General features: G+C 33.7%; 1 protein-coding gene across 1 annotated transcript; it reads left to right on the forward strand.

The window, feature by feature from the left end:
* Window positions 1–849: 849 nt before the first annotated feature.
* Window positions 850–4,734, forward strand: LOC143534276 (cysteine-rich receptor-like protein kinase 15). Its single transcript, XM_077028795.1, is given in 8 exon segments — window positions 850–927; window positions 929–1,646; window positions 2,487–2,624; window positions 2,715–2,851; window positions 2,960–3,170; window positions 3,727–3,964; window positions 4,069–4,219; window positions 4,301–4,734. Coding segments are annotated over 8 exon segments (2,058 nt in total). The 3' UTR covers window positions 4,688–4,734.
* Window positions 4,735–21,798: the final 17,064 nt, after the last annotated feature.

Genomic DNA, 21,798 nt, shown 5'->3' on the forward strand with positions numbered 1-21,798 from the left:
TTTAAGAACCACTAAAAATTATTTTATTCTTCTTTTATATGTATTAAAAAATGAATACATATTAGTATCTTACTAATGGAAAATAAAATACGTCACTATATCGAATGGTTGTCACATCCGGACTGTTATTAGCAGCCATATGGATATGTAGTTAGGCATGTTAAATTGTGTAGGTTCGTGTCATGATTTAGAACATGTTTGAGCTAATATGGGTTATTAACATCTTGAGTTTAAGTCACAACAAGTTCAAGTCAATATTAGAGTGTATACAATTTATGGCTCTATGAATCGCTAAACAAGTTATATAAGCCAATTGATATTTGTAACTGTTTAGTTATTAGCTATTAAAAAACCAATTTGTTCCTTTCTATATTTATCAACAGCGAAATGCTACAAATTAAAGTACAAACCTTATATACAAGGAAGTATTTAGGGAGTTGTAGATACTAAATTTATGATACTTTTGTTAAATAAATAGTTAATGTATAGAATTTTCTTCATGTTTATTTTAAATTACACTTCAAGTAGTTCTTTCTACACCTTGTAAAAGCACAAGGTACTTAAACTATCAAAAAAACACGAGGCTCACAGTTAGATGTCAATCCTTACATGTTGAAGAGATAAAATAATTTGTCGTGAGAGGGGTTGTCGGACTTTTGACTTTGTAAAGACAGTACGTACCAAAGTAATCTTCTTGACACTTGCAGCCACACGTTTTGACTCATTCAACTCAACCAAATAACCGTAACCTTTTGGTCAATTATATAAGATATTAATATTAAACCCCAACATGCTCTTATTACGCTTATTATATATGTAATCCAAGTCCCATATTCTATTGCAAAAACCATGTTGATAGTAACCAAGAAATCAAATCTATTTTTGATCAATGTGAATATCCTAAACTTGATCACCCTTTAGGTGGCTGGATTCGCGGCTCCGATGTGACTGGAGCACGAATTACACTATAAACGGTACGTACCAGAATAATCTTGACAATGCTTTAAAGTCTTTGACATCTGATACTAGCATCAGATACGGGTTCTACAACCTGTCTGTTGGTCAAACCCCCGATCAGGTCTACTCGATCGGGCTATGTAGAGGCGACGTCGAGCCAGCGGATTGTCGGCGGTGCTTAAACGACGGGGGTACAAGACTAAGACAGACTTGTCCTAATCTAAAGACCGCAGTCGGTTGGTATGACACATGCATGATAAGGTACTCTAATGTGACCATATTGGGAGCTAATCCAGACACTAGAGTTATATGGTACGTGTATAGGAATGGGTCCGAGTTTGATTCATACCAGTTTAACCAAAGAGTCAACGAGTTAGTGACTCAACTTAGAGCCGAAGCTTCAAGTGGCGGGTCTCTGCGCAAATACGCAGCGAACAGCACGGATGGACCGGGGTTTACGACTATTTACGGGTACATGCAGTGCACACCGGATTTATCAGAAATACAATGTTATAATTGCTTGGATAGAGCTGTTAGCTTTATTCCTAGAATTCCTGCTGGAGCAACAGCAAGAATTTTTTTTCGTAGTTGCATTTTAAGATATGAAGTTAGCAGCTTCCTTAATGCTACGGTGGATCTCTTACCACCATCGCCGCCGCCGCCACCTTCACCTTCACCTTCACCTTCAGGTATGTGACGATAATTGGATGCATTATATATTTTGAAAGAACTCGGTTTAGATTAGATAAATTTATATTGAAAAATCGGAAAATAAACAATGTTTTTAGATGTTTTTTAAAAAGTTAATATTATAAGGTATTAAAGAAAATCAAATTATAGGTTAAATGAATTATTGACTAATTAAAATATTTGTGCAAGCCCGCTTATCCCTCTAGATATCTATCTATCTTTGGTAATAGGTCGATCTAAGAATGAACAAATGGTATTAGGTGTAGGTGTTGGCCCAGATGGATCAAACAATCATATCAAACGAACACAAGATATTTGGGTGACAACCCGTGACTCTTTTCATATAATCAAACGAACTTAACAAACGGAAATAACTTCACGAAAATACAAGGAGAGAGTCAAGTGAGGTCTCTTCTCCTTGTATGTTCGTGAAGTTATGTTCGTTTGATTATATGAAAAGAGTCGCAGGTTGTCACCCCATTATCTCGTGTCCGTTTGTTTGATAAGTTCGTTTGATATGATTGTATGATCCGCCCGGGCCAACATTGGGTGCTGGTATCGAACGGATAACGAAACGAGTAATTAGGTACCGGTAGCAAGTTTTTTTAAGAAAATCAAGATCGGAAAATTCTGGTTTTGGTGCCGGTCGGTACCGGTACCGATATTTATCGGATTATTTCCTACGGTACACATATACCGTACCGGTATCAAACCTAACATTTTCGATACCGGTACCAAGTTTTTAGGAAATTCAGGATTGGTATCTGTTCGGTACCGAGCTTATCTCTAAGCTGACCACCTCTAAACTTTTTAATCAGAATCTAACGAGAGATTTTCAGACAAGAGTAGTAACACGACGATCATTGTAGTCATCGCGGTAGTTGCAACCATAAGTCTTGTTATGTTTGTGGTGTTCTTTGGGTGTGTCCTAATCAGAAGAAAAAGAAAACAGGAAGCATGTCCACCCAAAAACTTAGGTGCGTATTCTTTGTAAAGCTTGTCTAATTTTCTTGATACAAATGGATGTTTTCAACTTATTATTTGTGGGCTTATGGCAATATTTCTACTTTATGAGGAGGGAGATCCTAATGAAATTAGAACAGCCGAAACATTGCAGTATAGCTTTGGTATAATTAAAGCAGCAACAGATGACTTCTCGGAGAATAATAAGCTCGGTCAAGGTGGATTTGGTTTGGTTTATAAGGTATTAATCAAGATACTACAACATTAATTAAGTTATCATGTATTTAAAACAACTTTTTTAAAGATTGGTGATACCGGCTAGTGACTTCTTTGCACCTAAAATTTTTAGGGTAAATTACAAAACGGGCAAGAAATAGCTGTGAAGAGGCTGTCAAAAGATTCAGGGCAAGGCGAAGAAGAATTCAAGAATGAGGTTCTGTTACTTGCGAGGCTCCAACATCGAAACTTGGTCCGGCTACTAGGATTTAGCCTAGAAGGGTCTGAACGACTTTTGATGTATGAGTTTGTACAAAATGCAAGTCTTGATAAATTTATATTCGGTAAGTTAATGTTTTTAATTTGTTTCGCATAAAGAATTAATTCATTCCTTTGATGATATCTAGGGTCTAAACAACCGAGCCAGCCTCAAACTTAACTAATCTTGAGCTTAGCAAAATTAACTTGAGAGAACATGAGCTCGTAAATTTTTAACTTGCGTGAGCTTGAGCACGACTTGTTTCGAGCTCTAGACATTTGTAAAACACTAGTTCAGTTCGTGAGTAATTTTGCCAATTAAAGTTCGGCTCCTAGACGATTTATGTATAGATACATTACCAATTTGTTTCTCTTAATTAATCATAATACCCACACATTTTTTTATTTTAATTATATATTACATAAATATTAATATATTAATGTATATTAACATACTCATTTTAGCTCGCAAGCCAAGTCAACCTTGGTATATGTACCTCGAGTTTGATTTCATCTATTACATTGGCTCAAATGTAGAGTTATTTATGAACGACTCGAATAAGCCTTTTAGCGAGTTAATCTTAAACAACTCGCACATGAATTACTTACACCTCTTGTTTTATGCCTGATCTTAATGTTTAGATCCAACAAAGCATGTTTTTCTTGATTGGGAAAGAAGATACAAAATTATAGGAGGCGTTGCGAGGGGACTATTGTATCTACATGAGGATTCACGACTAAAGATAATTCATCGAGACCTGAAAACTAGTAACATTCTACTAGATTCCCAAATGAATCCAAAAATAGCAGATTTTGGTATGGCAAGATTGTTCACTCTCGAAGAAACGCAAGCAAGCACTAGTCGAATTGTTGGGACATAGTAAGTGTTCCTAAAAAATCGAATTTTATTTTCATAATAATGCAAGTCATTCTATTGCAATGTCTTACCATGTGTAGTTATTGACAAGTATTATTTGGTACTAGTGGATACATGGCGCCTGAGTATGCAATGCACGGTCAATTTTCAATAAAATCAGACGTTTTTAGTTTTGGTGTATTGGTACTCGAAATTGTAACGGGAAAGAAGCACCACACTTTCCATAATGGAATGGTGACTGCAGATATTCTTAGTGATGTAAGTTTTATATTTTATTTTGTGTTAAAGATATAGTTTTTAGTTTACATTGAATTCCAATATTAAATCTGATGCTGATAGGCATGGAAAAGTTGGAGAGACGGAACAACTTCAAGTCTAGTTGATCATGAATTGAGAGACGGTTCTAATTCCATGTGTGATATGATTCGATGCATCCATATTGGTCTGTTATGTGTTCAAGACGACTTAAACAAGAGACCAACAATGGCTTCAGTAATCCTCATGCTTAGTAGCTTATCTATAACGCTTCCAGTCCCTTCAGCGCCTGCCTTTTTTGTGAACAAGAATTCAGAAAGACCATTATTTAAAGATGGCTTGTCAAGTACGAGTCATTCAAGTCAGTTGAAAAGTAAACCAAGATCTTCACAGAACTCGGTAAAGAGTGATATTTCAACGAAAGATCTATACACTGAGAGTGATATTTCTACGAAAGACCTATATGTATAAAGTGATACTTCTGTGAAAGACCTATACGTGGAATGATTCTTTTACGTATGATATTAGATATATGTCTTAATTGAGCAGAAAATTATTCCTTGAACGTAATGGTAAATTACATATGTGAATAAGTTGTGTCACTACTAAATGTTTGATGACGAGGATGAAGTCATGATGATATTGATTAAAGACTCCTTTGAATTTATTTTTAATAGAGTTGATTTACTTTGTTATAACTAAAATAGTACCACCCAGCTAAAAAGATCTATTATGTATACATCTCACATGACCTAATATACATGTATGTGAAAATGAAAGGAACTAACATTCCTTACACAAAGAAATAATCACTATATAGTATAGTATAGTATATGAACTACTTAATACAAAATTCAAAATATCCCCTACATAATACATATATGAATTAATCTATATAGTAAAAAAAACAATCCATGCATAGTAAAATATATTAACCCACACAATACACTACTATACCTTGTTAATATAACACTATACAGTTTTTAGAAATTGTTAATCTCAACCACTATATCTAAGGACCTATATCTATACTATATATAATAAAGGAGTGAGGGACCTCTTAAATTTTAAGAGGTACCACTCTTGTTGCATATAGCACAAGTAGCAATGCATATAATTTTAAAATTTTAGAGGTAAAATAGTCTTTGCTTATTCCAAAATAATATACAATAATGGTCCTTCAACTTCAATCAAGTTTTGTTAATATATTAAATAGTTACACATTCCCCCCTAATTATAAACCACCTACCACACGGTTTTTTAACGGTCGTAACTTTTTCACATGTTAATATTTTTTTAAAAAAATTACACCATAAAAACGAGCATTTTGTTTTCTTTAATTTGAGTATAGTATTGCTATAGTTTATTAATTTTTTAAAAACTAACATGTTACGTGATCAGTTATTACCGACAACGGGTCGGGCATGTTCGGCTACTGGTGTTGGAACGGGTTAGGGTTGGAACAGGTTAATACAAAAAGGGTTAATTTAGTTCATGTCAGGATGAGTTTGGATTGAAAGGGTTCATGTCAAAACGGGCTTCGGGTTAAAACATTTTCAAGTCGGAACATGCCCGTCAAAACGGACTGGGTTTTGAAATTAATGTACATTTCATATTTGCTTCTTGCTTGTCGCCACCAGTTACGCGCGTTCAAACATAAGTTACGTATATGATATTGTTTATACATACCGGGTTGCTCGCGTATAGGCATTATGTGGCGTGCTTACTGGCACTGGTTACACGTCCGAAGCCACGTTAAATGCATATCACCTTCGGGTTATGCACATACCGTTGCGAGGTTACAAACGTACTAACACCGGTTGCGTTTGAGCATACACCGCTGCATCGCGCAGACAACTGACTAGTTTGTTTTTATGCTTCTCACAAAACTATTGTATTTTACAATAACCATATAAAAGAGTTCAAATCAATGTTTTCATTAGAACATACACACCATAGCCATCTGGGCTAGGGTGTTAGTTGTTTAAAACACGAAAACAATTACTTATAAGCATACTGTCACAACACCCAGTTTTTGCCTAAACCCTAGCAAGATCAATCGACCAAAACGTTAATCGTTTGACTGGTTAACCATAGGGTGTTCTAGACAAGATGACGAGCAAATCCATATAAGAATTTACCTTCAACGATGATGAAATAAGGGTCGATTAGTATGCTAGTTTAATTGAGTTTTTATCGTTTTTATATAGTATGTCGCTAAATTGTACACGTGTGTTTCGTTAATATAACAATACGAATCACAATGATCTTGTTTTCCAAATTTGCGATGTCGGTGGTGTCGTTTTAAGCATAGGAACGATTTGGTAAAATCAATTTTGATTATAGCTTGTTAATTAAGGTGCAAGATATCATTCGGGTCATGGATTCAAATACGGGTAGTGGATTAGGACATGGGCAAAGATGATGATGGTAATAATTTGATAATATTTGCAAATAGACCCTTGTAGTTTAAGTGTGGAAACATAAAGAGTTAAAACTTAGTGTTAGGGTTGATTTTGTATATTTTACAAAGTTTAAAATATTAATATATTAATAAAATAAGTAAATAAAAGAAATATATATATATATATAATTTATTATTTTATTGATTGAAATACCCGATTTACAAAACGAGCCGGGTAATGGATTTAAAATATAATGAACGAAGACCCGAGTTGTTACAAGATTCAGTAGGTATAATCATATGTCCCCTAACTATTGTGGCTTTGTGTCAAATAGAATATGGCCTCAGTTGCATCCTCATTGTAATTTGGTTGTTACCAAGAAATGAGCCTCATTTATAACCTCCTTTTAATATGGTTGTTACCTACTAGAATGGAGCCTTAGTTATTTACTTTACATTTACAATGTGTAACACCCCGGCTAAAGCGGAAACGCCTGAGTGTGACGTAAAGATTGTTCAAAACACGTGACAATATTATCATTAATTAATTTAAACATCAAGTACACGAGTTTGCAACAAGAAATACAAGGATAATACAAAAACAATTTACAACTTGTCCATTTATTAATATAACTTAAGTCCTAGTGTCTTCTCCATTTCATCATCTAATAATTGTACCTGTAACATATATATAAAATAATGTCAACTACATGAATAGTTGGTGAGTTCACACAAGTTTGATATAAGTACATAAAAATCATACAATTCCATGAACAAGTGTAAGTTAGCAAGCAAAGTCATTTTCAGTTGGAATTGTGCACCAACGTACTCAGATAAGCGCAAGTAAGGTTCTTTCCAGTTGGGATTGTGCACCAATGTACTCGCATAACGAGACCCTTTTCCACTCATAACAACAAATGTCTTAAGCGCAAAGGGGGTGTATGATCATACTAACTTGAAGTAATCCATGCACGCAGTGGCGAAGCTGAACACCCCCCTCCTCGGCGATAAAAGGGGTGACAATTGGGGGGGGGGGTCTATTTGTCACCGGGTTTAGTTTGAACAATATTATTATTATATTGTGTTGTGTGTGGTACATATGTATATATATTAAGCTACAACACCACTACACCCCTAAATTAAAAATTCAGTGTTCGCTGATTGGACACCAAATGTCACAAATTGCCCCAATTTATAGCATCTCCGCTACACATAGCCTAATAAAACTAATACTGTATTTGGCAGAATTCAAGTGCATATATACTCCACGCAATAAAAATGTACATCTTATGCATAGTATGAGTATGACACACTTTGTCAATATATATTTATATATAGGGGTGAGTTCATTGAGGAATTCAAAAAAAGTGAAGAACTGGAAAACGTCCTTCCCAACCTTTAATCATTTCCCTCACATTTTTATGGTTCACCATCAATCACCTACATCACATCATTTTTGTAAGGGTAAAAAACTCTTTAAAAAATAATCAAAAAAATAATTAAAACAAAATTATAAAACAAAAAAATAAAAAAAAGTAAAAAAAACAAATTATATTATAACCGCCACATTAAAACTTGCATTGTCTTGTAGACGCGTAAAAACATAACTTGTTAATTTTCATGAACACTAAATTCCGTGAGATAACCGTATGTTGGTTTTAAATATATATATATATATATATATATATATATATATATATATATGATTGATTTCTTTTGAGAACCGCTTTAAGCTTTAAGAACTCGAAAGAACTCAACTTAACAAATTTTTTTTTTTTGAATTTTTTTTACACATGTATAATACGTAAGTGTAAGTAATGTACAAAAAATTACCGTAATTTTTTACACACCGAATCAACTTATTACACATGTGTAACTAACATTTAAACTTGTGTAATTATCAAAAATACTTATTCTCTCTCCTGATTCATTTTTTAATCAAATTTAATCTCAGCCACATATTCAAACTCATTTAATTAAATGTGTGGTCCAAAATTGAGTTCTTAAAGTTCTTACAACTCATCAAGTTCTCAAAATATCTCTCCCCTATATATATATATAAGTATTAAATTTACATTAAATTTATAACGCAATGTGTTATTTTACATGTAAAATCTTAAAGAATTATTGTTTTACATGTAAAAGTTATCACTTGTATTACAGTTTTAATGACTTGTGTGTTTATATATATTAAAATGTCGGATAATCATTCCTTTTCATATTCATATGAATGTAGTCGACTATGATTTGAAAGTTTATACATTATAGCATAAAAGGATGCATGCGCCATGTTTAAATAAACATAGATTATTAATTGATAGATTTAATTTAGATTCATTATGTTTGTTGTATAAACCTAGGGGTGGCAAACTCAATCCAAATGGATTGTTTTGGGTCAAGATGGATAAACTTTAAAAGTAAAATGGGTTATGATGGATTATAAAATTTCTTCAAGTGGGTCAAGATGGGTTGGAAATATACAAGTGAGTTTCATTTATAGGTTAAAATGGGTCAAAACAAAATATCCAAGTTATCCAAAATTTATCTAATTCAAAATACCCAAACTATCATGTGCGAAACAAAACTCATCCGAAACCCAAAAAACGATCAAAACGAAACAATAACTTCGAACCGACTAAAACGAAACAAAAACGAAACTAAACCGAAATAGAAAAACGACCAAAGCGAAACAAAAAAATGGGAATGAAACCGAAAAACTGACCAAAACGAAACAAAAAAAACGAAATGCAACCGAAAAGCTAACCAAAACTAAACAAAACACCGAATCAATCAAACCAAAACAAAATTGAATAGAAAAAGAAAAACGACCAAAACGAAACAAAAAAACCAATATGAAAACGAAAAGTTAACCAAAACGAAACAAAAAAGCGAAATGCAACTGAAAAGCGGACCAGAACAAAACAAAAACACCAAACCGACCAAAATGAAACAAAAAAACCGAAATGAAACTGCATTCAAATAGAAAAAACGACCAAAACGAAACAAAAAACCGATATGAAACCGAAAAGCTGACCAAAACGAAACGAAACAAAAAAAACGAAATGCAACTGAAAAGCTGAAATCAATATAAAACAAAAACACCGAATCGACCGAAACAAAATAAAAAAAAAAACAAAACGAAACTGAACCAACATAAAAAAACGACCAAATCAAAACAAAAACAAAAAAAAGCGAAATGCAACTGAAACCTGACCAAAACAAAACAAAAACACTGAACCGACCAAGCAAAACCAAAAACCTAAACGAAACTGAACCGAAATAGAAAAACGACCGAAACGAAACAAAAAAAACGAACTGAAACTGAAAAACTGACCAAAAGGAAACATAAAAAAACTAAATGCAATTTAAAAACCGGACCAAAACGAATCAAAAACACCGAACCGATCAAACGAAACAAAATAACTGAACCGAAATAGAAAAACGACCAAAACGATACAAAAAAACCGATATAAAACCGAAAAACTAACCAAAACGAAACAAAAAAAACTAAATGCGATCAAAAAGCTTACCAAAACGAAACAAAAAAACTGAAACGTAGCCGACCAAAATAAAACAAATGAATTGAAACGGAACAAAAAAACGAAATGAAACCGAAAAAACTGACTAAAACAAAACAACACTGAAACAAAAAAAACCGATAAATCGAAACCGAAATCATTGAAACCTACCGAAATGAAAAAACAAAACGAACCGAAAAAACCCCGAAAAACTCGAACTTGAATCGGTACAAAACGTTTTTTTTTATGAACGAGGATGATGAGCGAAACATTTTAGTTATTTTGCATTTTGCGTTTTTTATTTATATTTTGATTTATTATTTTTTAATAGTTTTTTTGAATATTTTTTGAGGGGGCTTTTAAATCCTTTGTATGTCAACCGTCACTTGGGTCAAGATGGGTTAGTTTTACCCATCTTGACCCATATCCATCATAACCCTCTATTTTAAAAATCCATCCTGACCCCTTATCCATCCCGACCCATCACCCAAATCCAACCCAACCGACTCCTATTGCCACCTCTATATAAACCTTTACAACATTGTATTAAGGTAAGAATTTTCACTTATCAATTTTCTATTTTTATTCATCAATTATATAAATAGGGTGTAATCCGGCCGAGTAAAACTAGAGCTTATGTCGAGCTCAAGCTTATGTTGTTTCGAGTCTAATATTCAAATATTAAGCACGATCTTGTAAAAAAAACAAACATGGTTGTTGGACCAGAGGGTGTTTGATGGTTTTGTTGAAAAAGAGTGTGCATGTGAGGTTAGAGGTGCACAAATCGGTTTTTTTGAAAAAACCGGTTCGGTTATTAACCGGACCGGTTTTTTTTATCCAGAAAAAAACCGGTTCGGTTAATAACCGGACCGGTTATTAACCGGTTTTTATTGCTGAAAACTCAAACCGGCCAAACCGGTTTGGACCGGTTTAAAAACCGGTTAGAACCGGTTATTAAACCGGTTTTTTATAACCGGTTTTTAATAACCGGTCTAACCGGTTAACCGGTTTTTTTTTTTTTTTTTTTTTTTTTTTTTTTTTTTTTTTTTTTTCTTTAGGGTTTAGGGTTTAGGGTTTCGTTGTTAGCATTCTTTGCTTGGAAGATTAAAAACACATAACTTTCATTTATAGCTTTTACATTAAAAATACAAACATTAAATCGTTATCGCATATTCGTAACTCAAAAATACAAACATTAAAGAATGCTTAGACACGATTACATTAACAAGTTGATGTTTGTTACTCATTTTCTTCGCTACCCGATCCCGAGCTATTCCTTAGGTAATCGTCGTACGCGGCTTCTTCATCGGTCATTGGTTGAATGTGTCCTTGATTGACCTCGTCTTCATACAAGGCCGCCTCATAGTCCATTTCCCCCTCGAGTGAGCGTTGATGTTGTGCCCTGTCTAAAGAGTCCAAGTAATCCTTGTAGCAAATCGACATCTCTACAGCTGCTGTAGTGAGTCGAGTCCTCCTAATCGATATAACCCTGCCAGAAACAGAAAAAGCAGACTCCGAAGCTACCGTGGAAGCTTGGACCGTTAGTAAATCTTTGGCCATGGCGGCGAGGATCGGAAACTCATCCTCCTTACCTCTCCACCAAGCCAGCAAATCAAGACTTCTAAATTCATCCGGAGTCATGTGTTTCACAAAGTTGGTACCACCATACCTTCCAAGTTCACTGCTTGGGGTGTTTACCCTTTGACGTTTACCGGCGTCTTCCCAAATCATGTAGTACATCCCCATTTCAAGGTCGGTTTGGGATTGGGATTGGGCAACAGCTCTTAACGAGTCATGAATTTGGGAAGACGACCCGTGTTTTGTAAGGTAAACATCATACATGTTTGCCAATGTGGTGTTGAAATCATTCTTTAAAGTTTGGCTATAATAGGGGTTTTGATCGTCGTTTAACCCTAGCTCATCACAAATTTTTTCTATTAAAGCTTCAACACCACCAACATTGATGCAAGGGTTTAACGCAGCCGCACAGGTCAAAACAGCGGGTAGTTGTTGAAAATATTTTATAAATTTTTCTTTCATTTTTGCACCCATATCAAAATAAGGTGCACCCCTACAATGAATTTCAGTCAACTTTGTGCACATGACAGCAATTTTTGGTAAAGCAATGGGGCTTGTTGGATAGTAAACCCCGGATAAACTAGTTGTGCAAGATTTAAAAATTTGAAGAACCTCCGTAACGATCTCAATCAATAACCAGTTTCTAGGATCGTACGGTGCACATTTACCCCTACTTGACATTATTTGATGAAACGCAACTAGTGATTCTTTTTGTTGGATGGCTTTCTCAAACATATCACAAGTCGAGTTCCATCTTGTTGGACAATCCCAATTGGGCCCCAACCATTGACAATTAGCTTCATCACAAAATTTTTTGTATCTTGAAAATGTTTTATTGTTGCTAAAAACATCTCGTAACATTCTTTTAAAATTGTTTCTTTGCGTTTCGATCACGTTTAACCCATCTTGCACGGCCAAGTTGATAATATGTGCAATGCATCGGCTATGAAAAAACGCTCCATCACAAATAGGTTTATACTTTAATTTTAAATGGCCAACCGCGGCCGTATTGTTGGACGCGTTATCAAACGATATTGAAAAGATTTTATCTTCAATCTTGTATTGTCGAATGACTTTATCCAAGAGTTTAAAAATATTTCTACCCGTGTGCGGGTAATCAAACAATTGAAACGCAACGGTTCGTTTCATCATTTGCCACGACCGGGGGTCAACCCAATGAGCCGTCACACAAATGTATGAGTCGGGCGAACCCATTAGGTACCGACCACACATCCGTTGTTAAGTTCACACCAGTTTGTAAGTTTGAAAAGTATGAAATTAGTTCGGATTTAGCGTTTTTCCATGCTTTAATCATATCTCTTCTAAGGGTCGAACGACTTACGTGTTGGTAGCGTGGTTGAACATACTTTTGCATCATCTCCGTGAATTGAGGGTTGTCGAAGTGGTTGAAAGGAAGTGATTGTTGAATCACAAAGTTGCCAAACTGTTGACGTACCGCTTCAAGGTCGTACGTAAACACCGTTCCTTGATTCGTCATCTCCGGCTGCGAACTACTTCCGGATTCGTCCTTCAAGACCTTGCAAGAGGGCCTTTCTACATGAGCTCTTAAACTGGAGTTTGCTTCTTTGTTATAAAACTTCAAACAATGTTTGCATCTAGCTTTTTGGGTTCCGTTAGACATTTCGCATAGGTCGAAATGTTGCCAAATATCTTGGTTTCGTTTCGTGGGGATGACCCGAACGACGGTTTCTCCCGTGTTCGAGGCACCCATGTTGACCGATGAAGCAGCACTTTGGGAGGCCATGATAATCGACTACGAATTAAGAGTGGTATACTCGAGTATGAAATAAACGACTACGAAAGAAGAGCGTTTGGAGTTATAATCGCGTATGAAATAAACGTTTAGAGCTTTTGGAGTTGTATAATCAAGTGTGATCTAACCAATACCCAACCTAAACTATATATAGATGTTTGTGGGGGTAAAAAAAACCAAAAAAACGGCTAAAAAAACGGGCAAAAAAAAAAAACGGCTATAAAGCCGTTTGGTAACGTTCGAAAACCGGTTTAACCGGTTAACCGGTTATTAAAAAACCGGTTAACCGGTTTTTTTATAACGGCTATAAACCGGTTATTTTAAAAACCGGTTAACCGGTTTTTTAATAACCGGTTATTAAAAAAAACCGGTTTTTTTTATAACCGGTTATAAAACCGGTTTTGGCTCCAAAAAGTATAACCGATACGTAAACCGGTCAAACCGGTTTTTAAAAAACCGGTTTTCCGGTTAACCGCCCAAACCGGTTCCGTAACCGGTTTTTTTGAACACCTCTATGTGAGGTACATCAGTAGGGCTGTTCAAAAAGCTTACGGCTCGAAGCTCGCTCGAAAAAAGCTCGGAGAAAGCTCGCTCGAAATCGGCTCGATTGTAAACGAGCTGAGCCTAGCTCGACTCGATTTCTAAACAAGTCGAGCCTGAGCTAGCCCCGGCTCGACTCGAGCTCGCTCGATTGTCTCGCTCGATTGGCTCGAACTATTTTATTTTAATTTATTATATATATACATACATGCATATAATTATCGAACCCAATAATTTTAACACATGAGCTTTCCTTTAATTCAGCCCAATTTCCTTTCTCACTCCATAGTCCATATTCATAATTCCATATACTGAGTAACCGAGAGATGAGACTTCATAGTACACACACTCAATAATCAGTATACGTTCCATTTTCTATCCTGACCATAAACGCTTATATTCACCTCATTCGCAACTCATATTCACCTTCGCCATCGGCCACCGCTCATCCTCCGCCATCGGCCGCCAATTCTCTGCTTAATTTTGTATTAGACGTATTTATTTAGTTTGTACTAGGGTATAGCCCGTGTTACACACAGGTGGAAAAACATGTAAACAAACATAATAAATTTAAACAACAAATTCAAGCAACACAAAACTTCTTCAAACTTTCAGACCAAACGTTAACCATTTACATTGTTTAGATATTAAAAGTTAAAAGTTACAATAAGTTAATGTGTTGATTTAGGTGGTGTTTGGGATTGCTTATTTCCACCAACTTATAACTTATAAATTTTTTGAAAAGTAATAAAGTGTTTGGCATTGCTTATGTTGTGAGAGGAAAAGTTCCATAAGTTACAATGTTGTAACTTATTAACTTAATGAAAAGTTATAAGGAGGTAAAATAAGGAATCCCAAACACCCCCTTAGTTAAATCCTTAGAAATTATTATTATTAAAATGAAACTCTACAAGTTATGAATTCATATTATTTTGAGAATCAAAATTTGATATTCGGTTAGATATATATATTTTATTTTTCACATCTAGGAATAAATATATGAATGAATTTAATTAAAAGTGACATTAAAATCATAATAACTTGAAATATTTAGAAATAGTTATTAAAAATATATTTTTTTTATTTAAGGCATGAATATTGAAAATTATAAAATGGTCAATTATTCATTAAAATTCGGTTTTTTAAAAACTTGTGAAAGTCAAACTATATAACATATATTTGTAAACTTATATAAATGGTGAGAATCTGAATTTGAATGGTTAAAATCAGTTTCTAAAATATCATATTAAATGTGTATTATTTTAAAATGTAAAGTACGATAATATTGAAAAGCATAATAATGTTTTAAATTACGTTGACATTGGTGATTTAATTTGCAATGATATTAAATCTCAAATGAATCAAAATGATTAATATAATAAATGGACTTTGACCAACAATAATCCAAGATTGATTATATAAAAATCAAATAAATTACATGAATTGTGAAAAATACATGAATAATAACAAAAATATACATAAGAATCATATCAACAAATCCTCAATCCATGAAATTAACTATATCAGGTTGGAGACATAACCTGTAATGAGAAAATTTAATATTAATATTAATATCACATAATAAATAAATTACCAGTTATGGAAGATTTGAATTATGTAAACAAATGTTCTAATTGATAACCGGAATATTTGAATCGCGTTACCGGAAAAACGAAATAGGGAAAATCTCCATTGTATCTTCGATTTTGATATAGAATTAAAGATATTATAAGAAAATCATATAATAATTAATACAAATACAAACAAAAACGGAAAACAAAAATTTTGCCGGAAACTTTACCCGAAAACTGTAATAACTTCAAAATATCAATTTAATCTTGGATTTTGATATACAACCTAAAGAGATTATTACAAAATCATATAGCAATTAAAATAAATATAAAGCCATATCGGAAAACCTTACCGGAAAAAAGATATAACATTGCCGGAAAATCATATAACATTGTTGGAAATTAGAGTATAATATATAACCTTACCAGAAAACGATTAATCCCGATCTACATTACGGGAATATAGAAGATGGTAGATGGTGAAGTTAGTAAGCAGAGAGGGGGAGAGAGAGTAAGAGAGAGAGAGATTAAAATGATAAGAGTGAAAAATCTTAAGGTTTAAATCAATGTTTTCAGACCCGGACCTGACATCGACCCGGACGCCTTATCAAGTCACAGGTCGGACCAACCCGAGAGGTTGGACCGGACATTAACCTGGATGACGTCATAATTAATATATATATATATATATATATATATATATATATATATATATATATATATATAATAACTAATGTCGATTAACATTTCAAATTATTATTGATCATGTATTGATTGCTATATTCTATTTTAGCCAAGGATTCTTATATGGACAATTTACTTATGTCGTAATTACAAAAACCTTCCATTTACAATGGTTCTTTCAATATATAGGATTTGTATTTCAACTAATTGAACATCAGTGGTCCTTGGTTGGTAGGCCATTGTTGCATTTGTTAAGTTTTCATCTCATGATTGTGTCAGGGTTCGATTCCCATCATTAACATCATTTTTGATTTAATTATATACAAGATAGGAAAGCAGATAGATTACTTGGCAATGATGTGACATTGATGTGGATTGAATTACATGTGGACAATTGATGTGGAGAGGCTAGTTGAATGACATGTGGACAAATTGTATTGCTCTAATAGTATGTAAAGATTTGGTTGGTGTTGATCTCAACGTCATATTTATTTAGTTTAACTTGATGGTTGCATATAATTGTTATCATTACAGATAAACTCGAGCCAAATCGAGCCGAGCTTGAGCTCATATTTTTAGCTCGATTAAGAGTTCAAGCTCAAGCCGAGCCAGCTCGATTGAATATCGAGCCGAGCTTGAGCTTGCCTTAGCTCGGGCTCGGCTCGGCTCGTGAACAGGCTTAGGTACATGTATATACGTAATTTAATTTATTTCTTTTTATTTTTTAGACAGAATTACAGAAATTGTCCTTTATGTTTGCACTCAATTTCAGTGGTTGCCCTTTATCTTTAAAAGTAACATATTTTGTACTTTACGTTTCCAAATGTTACATCGTTTGTCCTTTAGCCCTAACCCAGTTAGTTTTTATCGTTACATCTGATCATGTGCCTTGCACATGAGGGTAAATGGGTCATTTTACCCATTTATTAAAAAAACATTTTGAAAAATAAAACATATATATATATATATATATATATACATGAAAAAATATCACTACCACAGATTCTCCGGTGAACCACCACAGCCACCGAAATCCGCCACCAGGCTAGCCCATCCACCATTGTATCTCTCTCTGAGCCACCACCTCTGCAACCATCTTCACTGTCAAATTAATTTAAACAGAAGCACCACCACCGTTCTCCGGCTAACCACCACAGCCACCGAAACCCACCACCAGGGCTAAGCCAGCCCATCCACCATTTTCTCTCTCTCCGAGCCACTACCTCCGCAACCCTCTTCACTGTCAAATTAATTTAAACAGAAGGAGCCACCTTAAATCGAAGCCCATTCTTCGTCTTCAAGCCAAATTGAAACCCTAATCGAAGTCCGTTCCTCGTATTACGGCTAAATCAGATCTTGTTCATCATATCCAGGCCAAACCGGAAGCCTAATAGAAGTCCATTCAACCATTTCCGGCTAAATAGAAACCGTAATCGAAGCCCGCTCACTGTCTTTCATTGACCGATTATGGTCTCGTCTTCAACCCTAAGAATTTTAGATCTTCAACAATGGTGGAGGGGCGGCTTCATCTTTATATCATTAAGGATGACGAAGACCTTACAGAGAAGTGGAGGGGATGCAAAGATGGTGTTTGCAGAGATGGCGGTTAGGGGTTCGACGGTGGTGGTGGTGTTGGGGTGGTGGTGGTGGTGATGGTGATGTTATATGAACAGGATGAGAGAGAGAGAGAAGTTTGAGATACAGAGAGATATATATTTATTCATTTATATTATATTATGTATTCTTTTATTTTTAAAATGTTTTTAATAAGTGGGTAAATTGACCAATTTACCCTCATGTGCAAGGCACATGACCAGACTTAACGATAAAAACTAACTGGGTTAGGGTTAAAGGACAAACGGTGTAACATTTGGAAACGTTAAGTACGAAATATGTTACTTTTAAAGATAAAGGATAACCACTGAAATTGAGTGTAAACATAAAGGACAATTTTTGTAATTCGGTCTATTTTTTATTTAGTACTTAGTAGGACAATAAAAATATATGAAAGGACAAAAATGCCCCTTATTTTATTGTAAAAAATGGATGGCGTTAACGAAATGAATGAAAACAATAATTTATTGTAACCATAAAGATGAAATTGACCTGATTAAACTACGGGACAAAAGTGAAAATTTACTCTATTAGTTATTTTATTTATTTAACAAACATCTATAAATTATAATTTATAAGGATAACGGATTATAGATGTGAACATGTGATTCGGTATTTTTTTTGTTGATTTACTTGTTTGCTGGGCTGAAATGGCCCAATATGACCCAAAAAAACATCCAGAATAACCGGTTAACTTACAAAGTTATAACCAGAGGTGCATAAACCGGTTTAAAACTCAAAATCAGTTCGGTTTGACTAACAAAAGTCAAAACCGATTAATGATCGGTTTCGGTTGAAACCGATTTCTTGATTAGGTTACGATCTGTTTCGGTTCGGGTTTCGATCGGTTTTTGACCGGTCTCGTTCGGTTTACTGATTTTGGTGGAGAAAACTACAAACTAGTTCCAAACCGGTTTCTACATAATTACTTAATAAGTTTCAAACCAGTTTGGTTTCTGTTCGGTTTTCGAGTCGATTTGGTTAACCTGTTTATATGTCCACCTCTAATTACAACACTTTCAACTTTCTAACACTTTACATTTGATGAGATTGTCTTTTTACATTATTTTTTATGAAATTGTCTGTCTTAATTATCTATTACACACATAATATTGATTAAAAATATCACAAATTAGACAGTAGTACTTCAATTTTCTACTTACTGCAATTAATAATGCAATTCATCTAGTTTTATACGTAAACAATCAATTTCTTGTACTTGACTTAATTCTCAAAATCGTTTTGTTTTATATGATTTCATATTTACTTTATTTTATAAACTTTTATGTGACCCTTCAAATTTACATAATACTTCACTAGTGTATGTGTTAGCGTGTTGTGTCCTCTGCATCGCACAGACACCTCTTTTGTGTGTGGTGGTGGTGTTGCATCTAGTGTTGTAATCTACATGTAGGTGTTCATATGAACAATTTGAGTAGTGGATTGAAATTATCAATTTAATTAAAAGAGGTCCAATTTAATTATATATATATATTTGTAGAAAACTTGTCAACTATAACACCACCACGCATTGAAAATTGATGGTGATGATTAGTAAAAAGTCACAAAATAGGACACCTAATACTGAAATGTGTTGCTGAAGACATCATACAGTGTATCTTCCCGTGCCGTAATATCCGATTTGTTTGACAAAATAACAATTCAACGGACATGATTTACAATTTTATGATATGGAAATTAAGTATATATATATATGTTCATTATATCTATAAGAATATGATATATGTTTCAAAGCACACACAAATATATATATAAATTTTGGTATATAACACTAAATTATCAAAGAAACGATAACAACAAACCTAATTCTTCGTTTTTTTCTTTCTTTTATTTTTTTTATTTTTTTATCAATGATTCATATTTTTAAAATTTATTACTTCTTATATATATTTATATGTTATGTACATAATAACCCATTAAATGAATCTGTTCATTATTTTTGTGATTATTATAAATGCTTGAGTTATGTGTAGATAGTTGTTATACATATAACTTACATATGTGTAGATTTGTTAAATAGACAAAATTTGTTAATATATATGTATATATATTGGATTTCAAATGAGAGAAATAAATATTGTTTTTCAATTATTTTCTTATAATTAAAAACTAATATTGAAAAAAAAAAAGAATGGTTGATTTGTTATTTTGTTCTTTCAATCTTAAATTTCAAATATAAAATTTTAGTATGATTGTAATGTTTATTATTTATCTTACCCATCCATCTCTCATGAGAATTAAAAGAAAAACATTTTAAAAAGTTATTTTAATTGTTCATTTATTAATATTTGCATATCTATAGACTGTAGGTAAATGATATCAAACTAAAAATCTATACATAAAGTAATTTAACGATATTTATATACATAATCTATACATGTATGGATCAAATGCTACCGAAGGGGCGATTTATATATATTGATAAGACGAGATTTTGTTAAACGTCACACTTAGGCTACGCCCCATTTACAAAACATGAAAGAAAAAAACAAGTGTGTGAAGAATCAACAAAACTCATCTCATATATCTACTTTATATATATTTGCAACGATTACAAATAAACAACACATGCCATGATGCCAAAAACACCAACGATGGTCCATTGGTCCTAGCATCTGTTTCAAAACCAACCCGACTGAACCGATGAATGAAACTTGACCAAAACCAAAACCAAAACCAAAACCAAAATGACTAGGAACGCCACGCCCCATGAGGAACATCCATCTTGCTTTCCAGAGTCCACTGACAGACTCGCAGCTTGAACCACATATGGCAACCAATGCCTCATCATGACATGGGTTACAAGAAACAAAGCAAGTGGCAACAAGTAAAAGAATAACTTAAGGGCCATTTTCTCCCTTTCGATATGAACCTTGAACTCGGTGTAAGTAGACATGGACATCAAGAGAATGACTAGACCCAAAAAGGCTAGCAGACGCATGGGTGGTCCGGATATTGAACCAAGGGTCTGGTCAGCCCAACTCAGCCCTGATCTTCGGTCTCGAATGAACCAACCCATCTCTCTTTGTGTGTATTTTTGTTTAGTACGTATGTGTGTGTTGTTTGGATGTGTAATTATATATGTAGTCGCAGGAATTTGGGATCTAGTGAAACCGACCTTGTTTTTGGAGTGTTAGATTATTGAAAAGACGAACCAAATTCGAGATGAACTCAACAAAAAGAGTGAAAAAATAGTGAAGGATTGATTCTATATGTTTTTGATTGAGTATGATAAAGTAGACGAATTTTAGATTCCGATTGAAATGTATTAGAATATTTCATTTAGTATGCACATGAATAAACAATATTGTTTATTTGTAACAGTTCACATTTATAGGAATTATGTTTTAGACAACTACTTATAATTATAATATTGATGGGTGAACTGAAGAAACACATGATCAAATTAGCTATGAAGATGATCAGTTCAATCTGAGTTCTGTTGAAGGTGAACTTCCTTCGATAAAGATCTGGTTTGATGGTTTCATGATCATATGATACTATCAATATTGATTATTGAGTATGTTTGAGTGACTATGAACCCTTTATTTTCCAGAAGTGTCTTTTTATTTTATTTTATTTTATTTTATTTTATAGAATAGTTATATCTAATGGGCCAAACATTTTGGGCTTTGGTACAATTAGGACGCACCTATACATTAGGATAGAAGAAAAATAATTATAATAAACTTGCAATTAATTAAAAACTAGGATTTAGGCCCGCGCTTCGCGACGGGACCGTTGAACCGGAAAAAAAAACATAGGTAAAAACGTTAAACCATGAACGCGTTGCGAGTTAACGCGAATTCATCCTGTATCAAGTTACAACATTGAAACTAAACAAAATAAATAAACCATTCAATGCCAAATACAATAAA

The sequence above is a fragment of the Bidens hawaiensis genome, unplaced genomic scaffold, assembly GCF_021521415.1.
Source record: "Bidens hawaiensis isolate Kalapana, Puna unplaced genomic scaffold, B.hawaiensis_p1.1 tig00010126_1, whole genome shotgun sequence".
Taxonomy (NCBI): domain Eukaryota; kingdom Viridiplantae; phylum Streptophyta; class Magnoliopsida; order Asterales; family Asteraceae; genus Bidens; species Bidens hawaiensis.